The sequence below is a fragment of the Trichosurus vulpecula genome, chromosome 2, assembly GCF_011100635.1.
Source record: "Trichosurus vulpecula isolate mTriVul1 chromosome 2, mTriVul1.pri, whole genome shotgun sequence".
NCBI classification, from domain to species: domain Eukaryota; kingdom Metazoa; phylum Chordata; class Mammalia; order Diprotodontia; family Phalangeridae; genus Trichosurus; species Trichosurus vulpecula.
The window spans coordinates 204,860,598-204,873,222 of record NC_050574.1 but is presented as its reverse complement, the minus strand read 5'-3'; the positions used below and the strand labels follow the sequence as shown (position 1 = coordinate 204,873,222).

The following is a 12,625-nucleotide window of genomic DNA, read 5'->3' as shown; positions in this document are numbered from 1 at the left end:
AGTCTGGCCAGTGATTTCATAGATGCAGGCTGGCATCTTCTGTGAAACTTAAAGACTTAGAGAGCTGCTTAGAGCAAGGAGAGGATAAGTGACTTGCCCAAGCTCACACAGACAGGATGTATTAGAAGTGGGACTTGAATCCTCATCTTTTGATTGCAAGGCTATCTACTACATGATGGCTGCCTCTCATTAAATTAAGCTTAATGTAATGACTCATGAACTTTGGGATGAAAAAAAAAGTATGCCCCCAAAATGGCTGTTAGTACAAAATACAACATGGGCCAATGTAAAACATAAAGAAATGCATGGCATCTCACTGCAATGTCAGAAAGTGGGGGGGGGGGGTTGTCAATTAAATATATAACTCCCATGCAATATTTCAAAGCATAAAAGTTATTACATTATGACAATGAATCAGTAAAATTAGACAAATCACAAGTTTATAATCATAAAAGAATATCATAGAAGTGACTGGAAACCAAATTAATATAGTGGAGAAGTTCTAATATACTTAAAAATTAATAAAGTGATGAAAATGATACATAGTAATGAAGAAATGAGGGAATTTTTTTCTCTTAAGAGTTGTTTTATGTACTTTATGGTTCATACAATATAAAAAAATCACAGTTGCATTTTGTTAGGGGCTTTCAGAATTATTATAAACTTGTTTCAGAGCTTTTAAATTTACTATTTAAATATGTTAGGAAAGGACATTCCATTGCAAAGATCTTTACTCAATTGAAATCTACTTAACCAAAACATGATTTTCATAGTGCTACATAACTTAAATGAGTTAAATGAAACATGTCAGTAAAAATAGATTTTTATACAACAATCATTAGAAAATAAAGTAAGTTCCAGTGAAAGGAATTGTTTATAATGACAACTGGTTAAATCCCATGTGTCCAGATTCGAAAAAATGTCATGGCAAGTCCACTAAAAATCAATGTAAACATAAAGCTGTCAGTAGATTTAAAGTGGAAGATACAGTCTCTTCCTTTCCATTCTCTTTTCATTTCATTTTTTACTACTATTATTAAGGGGAAGAGAAGGGAGCTTGATAAAAGACAGAAATTTTTGTTTACTTACTGAGAATGGATGATGACCAGGAGGTATAGGACCGATATGGTAATCACTAAATTTTTTAAGTTTTTCAGGCCCAACTAACTCTGGGGCCTTTTTGGAGGGAGAGGGGGCAGGAAGAGGGTAGGGCACATATCCAATGTAGTGGACAGGATGATAGTAAGAATATTTTTCTCTTGAGTTAAGAATCGAAAGGTGTAATTCATCTTCCTAGATGTCCAAATGACTCTCCATCATACATGATCAAAGCAAATTTGAAAATTTAAGAAATGTGACTAAATGAGAATTCATCCTAGAAACATAGCAGGGTGGAGGCCTTCAGTGGCAGAGAGCATCAGGATTAACATGGGCCACAAAAAAATTTCAGCTCTCCAATATATTGTGACTGCTGCCAGCATTGAGAGTAGATAACACAGTTGTAAAGGAAGGTCCTAAAGAAATGAGTTAGATTTCCCTAATTAGTGTGTAACATTCAATAACTAGACTGAAGCAACCCAGAATGAATGACTGAGAATGAAAATCCATAACAAACCTGCTTATCCAAAAAAAAAAATAAATGAAAGTATTAGCAACCTTCTATTTTTAAAATAGACTTCTTAATTTTGTGACTTTTGAAATTCACCAATTCTTTATGTCTCAATTTCATAAAATTAGCATTAGCAAAATTATTTTTCTATAAAATATTCTGACCTACGGAAAAACAGGTGCTATACAAACACAAGGCATTGTTATTATTACTAGCGGTAACATGCAACTTCATTATAAGTACACCTGCGTTCACTTCTGCACTATCTTTGATAAAGGTAGGTACCATGGATGATCCAAAAATATTTGCTATTTTATGTTGGAATATCCAGCTCTCTCTCCTCATCACCAGAATATTTATTTTTCTAATTTAATGTTTGCTGAAACTAATGTAATAATTAATTACTATTCCCTGAACAAGTACGGAAAGGTAACTATTCATTATACTGTGTGAGAGAGGGAAGCCAATACTGTAAAGGGGTTAATTTGGGATTAAAAAGAGTCCAGAAGACACTGGTTCAGTTTTCAGCTTTAGCACCTAAAAGCTTATTTAGTTCCCAGCTTTTTGCTTTAGTTGTTTTACTATGTGTCAAGTCACCTTATTCCTATGAGCCTCGGTTTCTTCATCTGATAAAATACAAATAATACTCACACTGCCTCTAACTCACAAGGATATTGTGAGAGGAAATCAGCACATAAAAGCAATCTCTGTTTATTACTGTATAAGTAGAAACACTAAATTAGGGAAGCTAGGGTTGACTACATAGGAAATTATAGGGCTCTAAAAAGACCCTTTTTTCTGAAAGCCCTATTCTCTTAAGAGCATATCTGGTCCCTCAGAATATTCTCTATCTTCCATCCATGTCTTTGTGGACAACCTTATCCATGATGTACCTTTTAAAAAACATGATAAAACTTCATTTATCTGGCTTCACTAAAAAATGAAATGTTGCAAAAAGGGAACAACTCAAATAAATGAAGGATTTGGGGCTTGTTGAACCCTAAGGTCCTTCTAGCTCTAAGTTTACAATCATCTATTTTTTTAATTGAGTCATTCCCCAACTTTTTAAAACACATGACATGGAAAAGGGTTTCCTTTAATTCCATTTATCTGCTCAAACTTAAAAAAAGTCTTTCCATTACCTATAGGATAAAAGACAAATTCTTCAGGCTAGCATTTAATATCCTCCACAATCTCCTCCAACCTACCTTTTCTACCTTATCTTGCACTACTCCATATGTTCAAAAATCTAAAGCCAAAAGACACCACCAGTTCCAACCCCCTGATTTTATGGATGAAAAAACTAAGACCAAGGGAGGTTAAGTGACACAAGTTAAGGTTACAAAATGTCAAAGAAAGGATTTGAACCCAGGTCCTCTGACTCCAGAATCAGCACGCTTTCCCTCTACATCATTCATTCTATATTCCAGTCAAAGTAAATTTTTCTAATTTTGCCCTGACTTCTCCTGCCAGCATGAACTCAGTTCACATCCCACTTGCTGAAATTCCTTCTTTCTTTAAGGACCATCACATGTAGGAAACTCCTCCCTGAAGCTTTCTCCAGTTGCCCCCAACTGAAAGTAATCCCTCAGGTGGTCTGGATATTGGTCTCACTGTCTTCATTTTTATTGCCTTAACTTCTCCTTAGTGTTCATCACATTCTATCTTGTCTCTTACTCATGTGCATGGCTTATTTTTCCTATCAGAATATAAAGTCTTTGAGGGTAAAGATTATGTCATTTTTTAAATCTTGTATCTTAAGCACTTAGTGCAATGCCCTGCTCATTTAACCTTTTCTTCATAGAGCCATAATTTTAAACATCTATTATTTTCCTATGCAGTCATACCTTATTTTTAGTTTGGCTATTTCCTCTCTTGTTATCAGGCTGTCAAATCTGCTTATTATAAGATTACTTTTTCCTTACTTTTTATTTTTTTTACTTCAGTAGAGGACGTCAAGCTTATTAAGAATAGTATATTAAGATAATCGAGTTTATTAAAATGGTACTAAGAAAGGACCAAAAAAGTTCTGAATGAAGGAATAAAATACATAGCTTTGGCAAAGGGCCTTTTAATAATCTCTTCTGTTGCTCAGACTCACCCCTTGGTTTGAGTTTATATTACATGGACTGAAATTGCCAAATAAATGGGGTGCTACTCATGGATTTCTGGCAAGGATCACACATCTGTGTTCATGATACAGACACCTGTATAACACTGTAAAATCTGTTGAGAAACATATACATTGGCTTTAATGTCAATAAAATTCATTCCAGATGATCCTAATTCTACTTCCATATCACCCCCATTTAAAGAGATTGATTTGAGCCAGCAAGTGTCAACTTCATTTTTATCTCACCCAATTTCTAACAATTGAATAAAAATATGTATATAAAAAAGGGTGAAGTGAAGGGGAATAAGATGCTTCTATTTTTATGATAATTTTATGATATGGAATTTTTGCACCAGCAAAAAAATAATTTCCACCACTATGAAATTATTTGTATTACTATTCAAACACACATTTATTCTAGTGATCAAACACTTGCCAAGTTTCAAAGAATACTTTAATTTACTTCATTCTAAACAAAACTATTCCAAACAAACTGATGTTAGAATAAATGTGAAAGCCACCGATGTTAATGTTACCTTCTACTTTCTTATGTGAGCTATTTTATACCTTATAATAAAGATGCCATTGACTCGTTGCTGGGCTAGATTACCTTTTTTGTAGCTTTATTGACTCCCCAATTTGAAAAGAAAAAGAGAATTTTAAAATGAAGCCATAATGTTTATTTTTGTGTACTCCAAGACTATAGTGATAAAAGTACTAAAATAACTGGTTGAAAAGTTAGAAAATACAGTATTTGCAATGTTATACAACCAGTTTTATATTTTTCATTCAATTGACCAGCTAAAGGCATGTAGACTCAGCATAAGATTGAAAGAGGGGTTTTTATAATATAAATTTGTGACCTTACAAGTTCTAAGACTTTATAAAAATATTCAATTAATTAAAAATCAATAGAGTAACTGGCTCACATAGGATTATAAATCATGGAATGTTAAGTCTGGAAAAGATATCGGAATTAATCAGGATCAGTCTTCTCTTCACATACATTAAAAAGCTGAGACCAGAGAGGTGATGATTTGAGGTGCCCTTAGATACTCTTAACATCTGAGACCTCAACCTATGTCTTCAGGGCTCTTTCCACTAGACCTTGCTCCTGCCAACAGACCACAATGAATTTTGTTTTCAAGTGTTAATTTCCAGGAGTATGTTTGCAGACAGACTGTATAAATAGAGGAGAGGAAAATACAAACATTTGTTTCAATTAAGCTTATTATTTTATTTTTACATATCAGGAATGATTATGGCAGTAGTTAGATTGTATCCATCAGAAACAACTTGCACAAATTACCAGGGGAAGAAGTGAATAGAATTCTTTAAGATATTACATACCATTAAATCCTTAAAAGTGACCTTTGGTTATGATTTCTTAAATTTTCCAAGAAAAAAAAATGTTGCCACCTATTTACAGGTATGCCCACATTTTATTTTATGTGTGAGCCCATGCGCTAATATTAATTTATCATCATTTTTATGTAATCAAATATTAAATTGCAATGAACACAGCTGTAAACTATCACAAAACTCTGAACTTTCAAAGAGGCAACAGAACAACATATAGATGAATTCATGCCATCATAACCTTGCCTTCACCAGGGGCAAAAAAGGGCACCAAAGATACAGAGAATATTGAAGGCAACTCTAATGACAGCCTTGTTTAACTCTTCATTTGAGAAACTAAAACTTAGAGATGGTAAATAAGTGCTACAGGGGAAACAGCAAAATTAAAGGGAGATGTCTCACCCTTGCCTGTTTCTGCCTTCCTTTTGGGGACCACATGACAATGAATCAATCCATGCTCCATCTGCAAGACTACACTCTGCCATCATGTCGGTTCATCTAAGGGGTCAAATTACTCAGCTTTTGTCAATAAGCACCTATCTGAAATACATTATTACTATTCATAAAGACCTATTAAAATGTAATTTGTCAATTTAATTTGGTTATACTTGGTATTATGTAAGGTAAATTAGGAATTTGCTGCCTTTCGCAGCACCCCCATTTCCCATCTATACTGCCATACTGTAGCTTTAATCTAGTCACAACTGTTCTTCCTCCTCCATAAAAAATGTCAAGAACAGTAGAGATCTTCACCTCATGCTATTTTATTCTCTGTGGATATTCTTCCTCATTGCAATAGCTTTGTCAGAATTGGTGGCCTAGGGATAGTAGAAAACAATAAGCTAGAATGAAAGAGAGAGGACTTCCTACTCTTTCATTTGTTATTATACTTTCCCATTCTTAAATATTTAAAAGGTATAGAGAGAAGCTCATGTAAGAAAAGAAAAGGAGCTGCTTTGGGCTGGAATTTTAACTATGAGCAAGAGTTAGGAATGGAGAACAGAACACAGTAGGGGGCAAGGACCAGAATAAGAATCAAGACTTGTTGTGCCAATAAGGTGGAAAGCAGATATAGCATTACGGTGGCAGCAAGAAGAAAAAAAAATGAAGTATATATTTAATTCTTTAGGACATATATATGCAAGGGGTTATGTGGCTCTGTATGTCTTTTACCTGTTTATGCTGAGAATGTCATACATACATGTTCCACTGAAGAAAGGTCCCAAGTCAAATGTGAAGACTTAATATATTAACCTCAGCAAATAATCTGTACTTAAGATTGTTACCTCCATATACTTGAAAACATATACTATGTATTGTGATGTCCCAAAGATCATATAAATAATAATAATAATAATTTGAATGAATCTGAATAAAATTTCAGAGAAAACAACTTGGACTGTATGGGTATCTTTTTTTAATAATATATAAGGAAAGATAAGTCTTTTTTTTTCCCTGTCTTACCACATTACCTTGCTGCTGACTAAATCCACCTCCACTACTGCTGCTCAACCTATGCCTTTCTCTTTTCTTTCCTTCTTTCCTCTTTCATTCTCAGGCTCTTGATGTGGAACTAGGGATCTTTATTTCCATTCTTTCAGCTCAGACTTTATGCTAGTAGTATATGGTCCCATCTTTGCTAATACCTTCTTTCGAAAAAGTTAACTGCTTAAAAAAACAACTCCAGTTAAAAAACAGAATCTTGGCTTTTTCATATATACATGTGGGAGTAATGAAAAGTAATCCTGATCAAATAAGAACCAACCTATCTTAAGTAGATAATGTAACTTATTGGAGAATTCAAGATCAAGTCATTGCTAACTGGCTCCCTCAGGGTCCTTGATCATTAAATGTTATTAACATCTTATTGATAATTTGAATGATGATGCTGAAATGTGGTCAACCAGTTTAAAGTAGAATTAAATTCTCTCACGATATTAAAAGAGAGAAGACTTCTGAAGAAAATGGTCTATCAAATACAACATGAATCTGTATAAGGACAAAAAAGCCCCTTTATGAAGGACAGGGCATTAAGAGAGTAATGCAGGAATGGACTGTGAACCATAAGCTGAATGAGTTAGCCATTATCTCAAAGACTAGCATGATGTTAGAATTATAAAAGAAGGTATATGATATAGAAGTGCCAGAAAATCATCTGTTGATCTAATTAAATTGAAATTGTTTGACTTGATACAGTTTTAGATTTCTATATTTGGTACCATAAAAAAGAACTCTGGCTCTAGAGTCAGAAGATCTGGGCTTGAATCTTGGCTCTGCCACTGACTATCTGTGTGACTCTCTGCAAATCACTTAACCTCTATGGGTTTCAGTTTTCTCATCTGTAACATCAGGAGATGGACTAGATGACCTCCAAAGTTCCTTCCAGCTCTGTATCTATGATCCAATGAATGACTTTCAAGAAGTACATTTGCTAAACACTGAAACAAGGTACCAAAGAAGGGCACTGAAATTCTTCTGATAATCATTGATAATGCAACAACCATTAGAATTGATGGCCCAAAGTGTTACCTTGCTCTTAAAAGACTTGACTACAGGATCATATGAGGTTTTTAGTTTCAACACAAAAATACTAATAGTCTAAATACTTTTCACCAAATAGGTGCATTTTTCTTGCTCTAGTTCCTTCATACAAATAATCCCCTTTCAAAACTTCCAGTGACTGGTTAAATTTAGTTGGTATAGTTTCCATCTTCCCTTTACCAGAAGTAAACACCAAACGTTATTCTGGGGCAACTGGGGTGGGATGGAAATACAAAACTACTTTTCACTTTCATCATTTGTACAACTAAGTATAGATAAATACTATGGATTACCAGACTAAACTTTTTTTTTCCTTAGCCTATGCTTTCAGATATAGTAAAAGCAGACTGTTCCAGATAATTAAATGAAATGTCTATATTTGAAAGGGGTTAAAGAATACATTTCATTCTTGGAATAAATGAAAACATCTTTGGCACAAGTGAAAAAAGGAAACAAAGACCAAACAAAAAGGGAAGGACAGCTGAAATTAGCTTCCATGAAGACCTAGAGATGGCAAAGGTATCAGAGGCAGGAAAAACTTCCTGCTGAAAAGGATAAAAATCTTTTGTCTATTTGGGGCTTTTCTTCTCTAAATTCTAAAACCCTATCTATAGCAGAATAAATTCTCTTAGAAATTTAGGAAATAATAGGATAATAAAGAAGAAAGTGGGCTTTGGTCTTAAGGTAACATCAAGGACATACAATTATCACATAAATATGCTGCTTTCATCTCTTTAGAAGCTGCAGCTTTTTTCTCTTCAAATTTTAAGAAAAAACTAATACACATTTCCAAAGATAGAGATTCAAAGTTGGGGATAAACTTTCAAATAACTTTGGGTTATACTTAAAACTATAATTCACTGCTTGAATCTTTATGGAAACAAATGTTAACCTAAATTATAAGTAAATATTTAGTGTTGTATATTTTTAAAATGCAGTTAGTTCATAAAGATCACTTTCCCAGGACATCTTTGAGAAAATTAGCCCAATAACTGACGACTATCTATTAAAGCACGAGTCCACTTTCAGTTCTGAGGGGAAAATGTTATCCCATTTTAATAAAATCTAAGACTAATTTAGAATTTTTCAGCTTGTGTTTAAATTAGGGCAATTACAGTAAACACTGACCTCAAATGAACTACTATAATTGGCTGGGTGAAATGCTGCCATTGAGGTCACCATTTCAGTAGACATTCTTCCCATAATTCTGCTAAAAAATTCATTCTCTATGTAAATTGTTTTTCTCTCTTCTACATAACTGCTATATCTTCCCCATTCCCCAGCATCTCAACTATCAAAAAGATATAAAAAGAATACTGCAAATGAAATTTTAACCACTGAATTATATGACCTTGTATTTATATAGCACCTTGCTCCAAGTTGCTCAAAATTCTTAAATATTAGGTTCTCAAGCAAGGCATCACTAATGGATTGTAAACCTACGTGATCTAAGCAGAATTACCTAAGGTCTCAGATACACTTCAAAAGGAACATACTTATGCGTGAAGAAGCAGAAATGAGCAATAAACTGACCATCTACACATTTCAGTATATTGCTTACTTTCAAGAAACTTACATGTACGGCAGAAAAAAATTTCTATAGTGATGTTTCAAATCTCTCTCCTAAAGTCAATTTCTAATATAGAAATTTGTTTCTACAAAATGTTTAAATTAAATTGTTTATTTTGGTAAAACTGAGGAATGTCCATAAATGTTTAATATCCATTTTTCATTCCAGTGAGGCCCAGATAAGACAGAACTGTGCTTCAACTACTAAAAGGGAGGCTTAGGTGGCACATAAAACAAAATTATTGTCTAGAAAAGAAATATATCCGACATTATTCATTTTAATCAAGTGGTAAATATTAGACTCTTCTCTGGAATATAATAGAAGAGTCCCATCCTCTGCCTGGGGATTATCTTGTCATCAGATCCTACGTAAAGGAAAGGAACTGGAAGAGATGGCCACTCCAGGGACTATCAATAATCTTTTTGAGTGTGTATGAAGATAAATACATGTATTAATATAAATCTTTATATGTGTATTATCCACATATGTAAGTCACACCAACTTAATATCATTACGAAGAAGGCATTCCTATATAAAAAGATCCAAAAGCCATAGGAAATGGCTTACTTACTGAAGCAATGATGAATAAAACAAAATTTCAAAGCAATTAAAAAATGTGGGCAAGCCATAGAGCACAGCCTAAACTGTAGCACATTTTAACGAGCAACATACATGATACAACTTTTATATATTACAATTAAAGTGACTGAAAATCTTTTTTTTTTCCAAGATTCCCTGGGTGAGATTTTACTAATGACTGTAGAAAGGTTTAGGGAAAACAAGATATCCTTAAATAAGGGTGGTTAATCTTTAGAGACATTTAAGTGATTAATACATTTCCTTTTATTACACTTAGTTCTGAAACTGACTTCAGCCGAACATCTTTTTTATTAAATATTTTACTCAGGCTCATGTATTTTTTTTCAAGTTTATCATATCTGAAGACTATCTAAAGCTAAACCCTTTTGGAAACAATGAATTTAAAATCACTCACGTAGGTTAAAATTGATTTGAATTGTAGTATTCCAGACCCTAATTGGGTGACTCTGCCATAAAAAGACAGCTGTGCCTCTTGTTTGTTCTAGTGCCCTCTAAAGACAAGATGGGGATGGTCAAAATCACTCCATATGCAATTTATTTTAGTCATTTAAGCTGCTCATGTTAGGAGGCCTTCTTTAATCGATAAGGAAAAGCTTCAAGTACAAACTGTAATTGACAATGACTTCATAGAAACAGTCAATTTAAAACCTACTTAACAAAGGCATGGGTGGGAAATGGTAGTTAAGGTTTCAAAAGTCTTTCAATTTTACTCTGCAATAACTTCTAAAACTTAACATCGAGAGGGGGGGAAAACTAACTCTGGCCCAGGTGTGACTTCTACTATCTATTGAGCTGGGCAGGGTTAATTAAATTTAAAAGATCCAAAGGTTTGTTTGTTTTGGGGGGGGGGGGGCGGGCGGGGGAGCAAGAGGAGAAATTTTTTTTCTTTTTTTTTTTCAGGAAAATAAGATTAAAAGTTTTTTTTCTTTTTTTAAGGAAAAATGCCTGCCCCAAATGAAAGTGATATCAACACCAGTTTTTCAAAAATAAAAGCTATTCAATTTTAACAACTCAAATTTAGTGGCACAAGGCGTAGAAAACAAATCTAAAGTGTAGTGAAGGGCGACACGACAAGGGTGAAAGGAAAAAACAAAAACAAAACCAAGCAGACAATTAATTCCCTCTGGGTTTTAAAAAAAAAAAAAAGGACCCAAAAGACGCTCCTGCTAAGTGTTACCATTCCAGAAAAGGACACATTCGCCCAACACAATGCATTTAACTAAAGGTGTAAAACGCGGCGAAGTGAGGAATGAATTGAGCGCCCTCCCTTGCTTTCCTAGGACAGAAAGTGAGTTTACCTGTTGGGATTGCGAACCCGAAGTAAGACTTGTTGGGGAAATCTAAGCTCCGCCTTGCTGATTGTTCCAGGGGATAAGGGTGAGTATGAGGGTGAGGATTCAGCAGGGAGGGGAGTGGGAGGATTTCTGACTTACTTTGAGCAGCTTGCAGCGGATTTGAGCGGAGACCATGTGGCTGTTTCGCAGGTTGCCCACTCTGAACATGAGCGTCAGCTTCCCGTCCCTCATGGAGATCACCGAGTGCTCGCTGAACATAAGGGTCTCCGCCCGCTTCTTGGGCTGGGACATCTTAATGAACATACAGCCGATCAGGAAGGCGTCGACGATGGAGCCCAAAATCGACTGGAAGAGGAAGAGGATGATCCCCTCGGGGCACTTGTCGGTGATGTAGCGGTAGCCGTAGCCGATGGTGGCTTCGGTCTCGATGAAGAAGAGGAAAGCAGAGGGGAAGTTGTAGACATTGGCCACACAGGGCGTGTAGTTGCCGACGTGGGCTTTGTTCAGGTCTCCCCGGGTGTAGGCGATCACCCACCACATGGACGCCATGAAGAGCCACGCCACGGTGTAGGTGAGGATGAAGATGAACAGGTTCCAGCGCCACTTGAGGTCCACCAGGGTGGTGAAGAGGTCGGAGAGGTAGCGGCTAGTCTCGCTGCCCAGGTTGCCGTGCTGCACATTGCACCTCCCGTTCTTGTCCACGAACCGCTGTCGCTTCTTCCTAGGGACCAGCTGCTGCTGCTGCTGCTGGGGCCCCTGGCCCTGCAAGCCCGCGCTGCTGGACGAGGTGGTCACTACCTGGTAATCGTCCCCAAATTTCCTGCGGAGCGCAGACATAATACGGGGGAGCGGGCCAGATTCAAAAAGGAAGGAGGCGCAGGAGCGAAGCGCTGCAAACCAATACCAACGGGGGGGGGGGGGGGGAGGAAGGGGGAGGGGGACGAGGGGGTGGGGGGGTGAGGATAGGAAATGAGAGGAGAAGGAAATGGAGAGGAAAGGGAGGAGGGAGGACACCAAAACAGGTATCCTAAGTCTCTTAGCACCCCCCTCTTCCTTTCCTCTTCAGGTACGACGCCTTGGCACCTCCCCTGGGACAAATTTCTTCTTTCTGATTTGAGTCCTAAAAAGGGGGGTGGGGGTGATGCTCTCCCACACTTAGCAGGAAAAATGCAGACAAGGACAGAGAGCCCAGTTTTACCTTTGTGCAATTAAAGCTCTTTTATCCCTTCTTTCCTGTTCATTTCCCCCTTACCTTCTACCTCTTTTCTTCACTTCTCCCTCCCTTCAGTTGCACTCGCAAGTTGCAATAAAAACAAAACATTAAAAAAAAAAAAAACTACTCCCACTCCACCTGCAAATTAGCTGAGAAGCTAAGGGCTGAACGGTCTCCCTGGACCCTCCCCCCTCCCCCCAAAGCCACCCTCTTCCCTGCTGCTGGTGTCAGTCTCACTGCTCCCCTCCACTCCCGGTTCCTATCCTTCCGCCAAAATTGGATACAAAGGCATGTCTGACCAGTTATGGTGCGACACCCCGCAAAT

The 12,625-nt window shown here is 36.4% G+C and overlaps 1 protein-coding gene across 2 annotated transcripts in view; it reads right to left on the bottom strand.

The window, feature by feature from the left end:
* The window catches only part of KCNJ3 (potassium inwardly rectifying channel subfamily J member 3), a 216,457-nt gene extending 204,500 nt beyond the window's left edge, over positions 1-11,957 (bottom strand). The window contains exon 1 of one of the 2 annotated variants that reach the window (XM_036745441.1): positions 11,226-11,957. In XM_036745441.1, coding sequence (XP_036601336.1) covers positions 11,226-11,924 — 699 coding nt within the window. In that variant the 5' untranslated portion in view covers positions 11,925-11,957. The remainder of the gene's footprint in view (positions 1-11,225) is intronic. The other variant, XM_036745440.1, reaches the window with a different exon arrangement.
* Between the last annotated feature and the right edge of the window lie 668 nt (positions 11,958-12,625).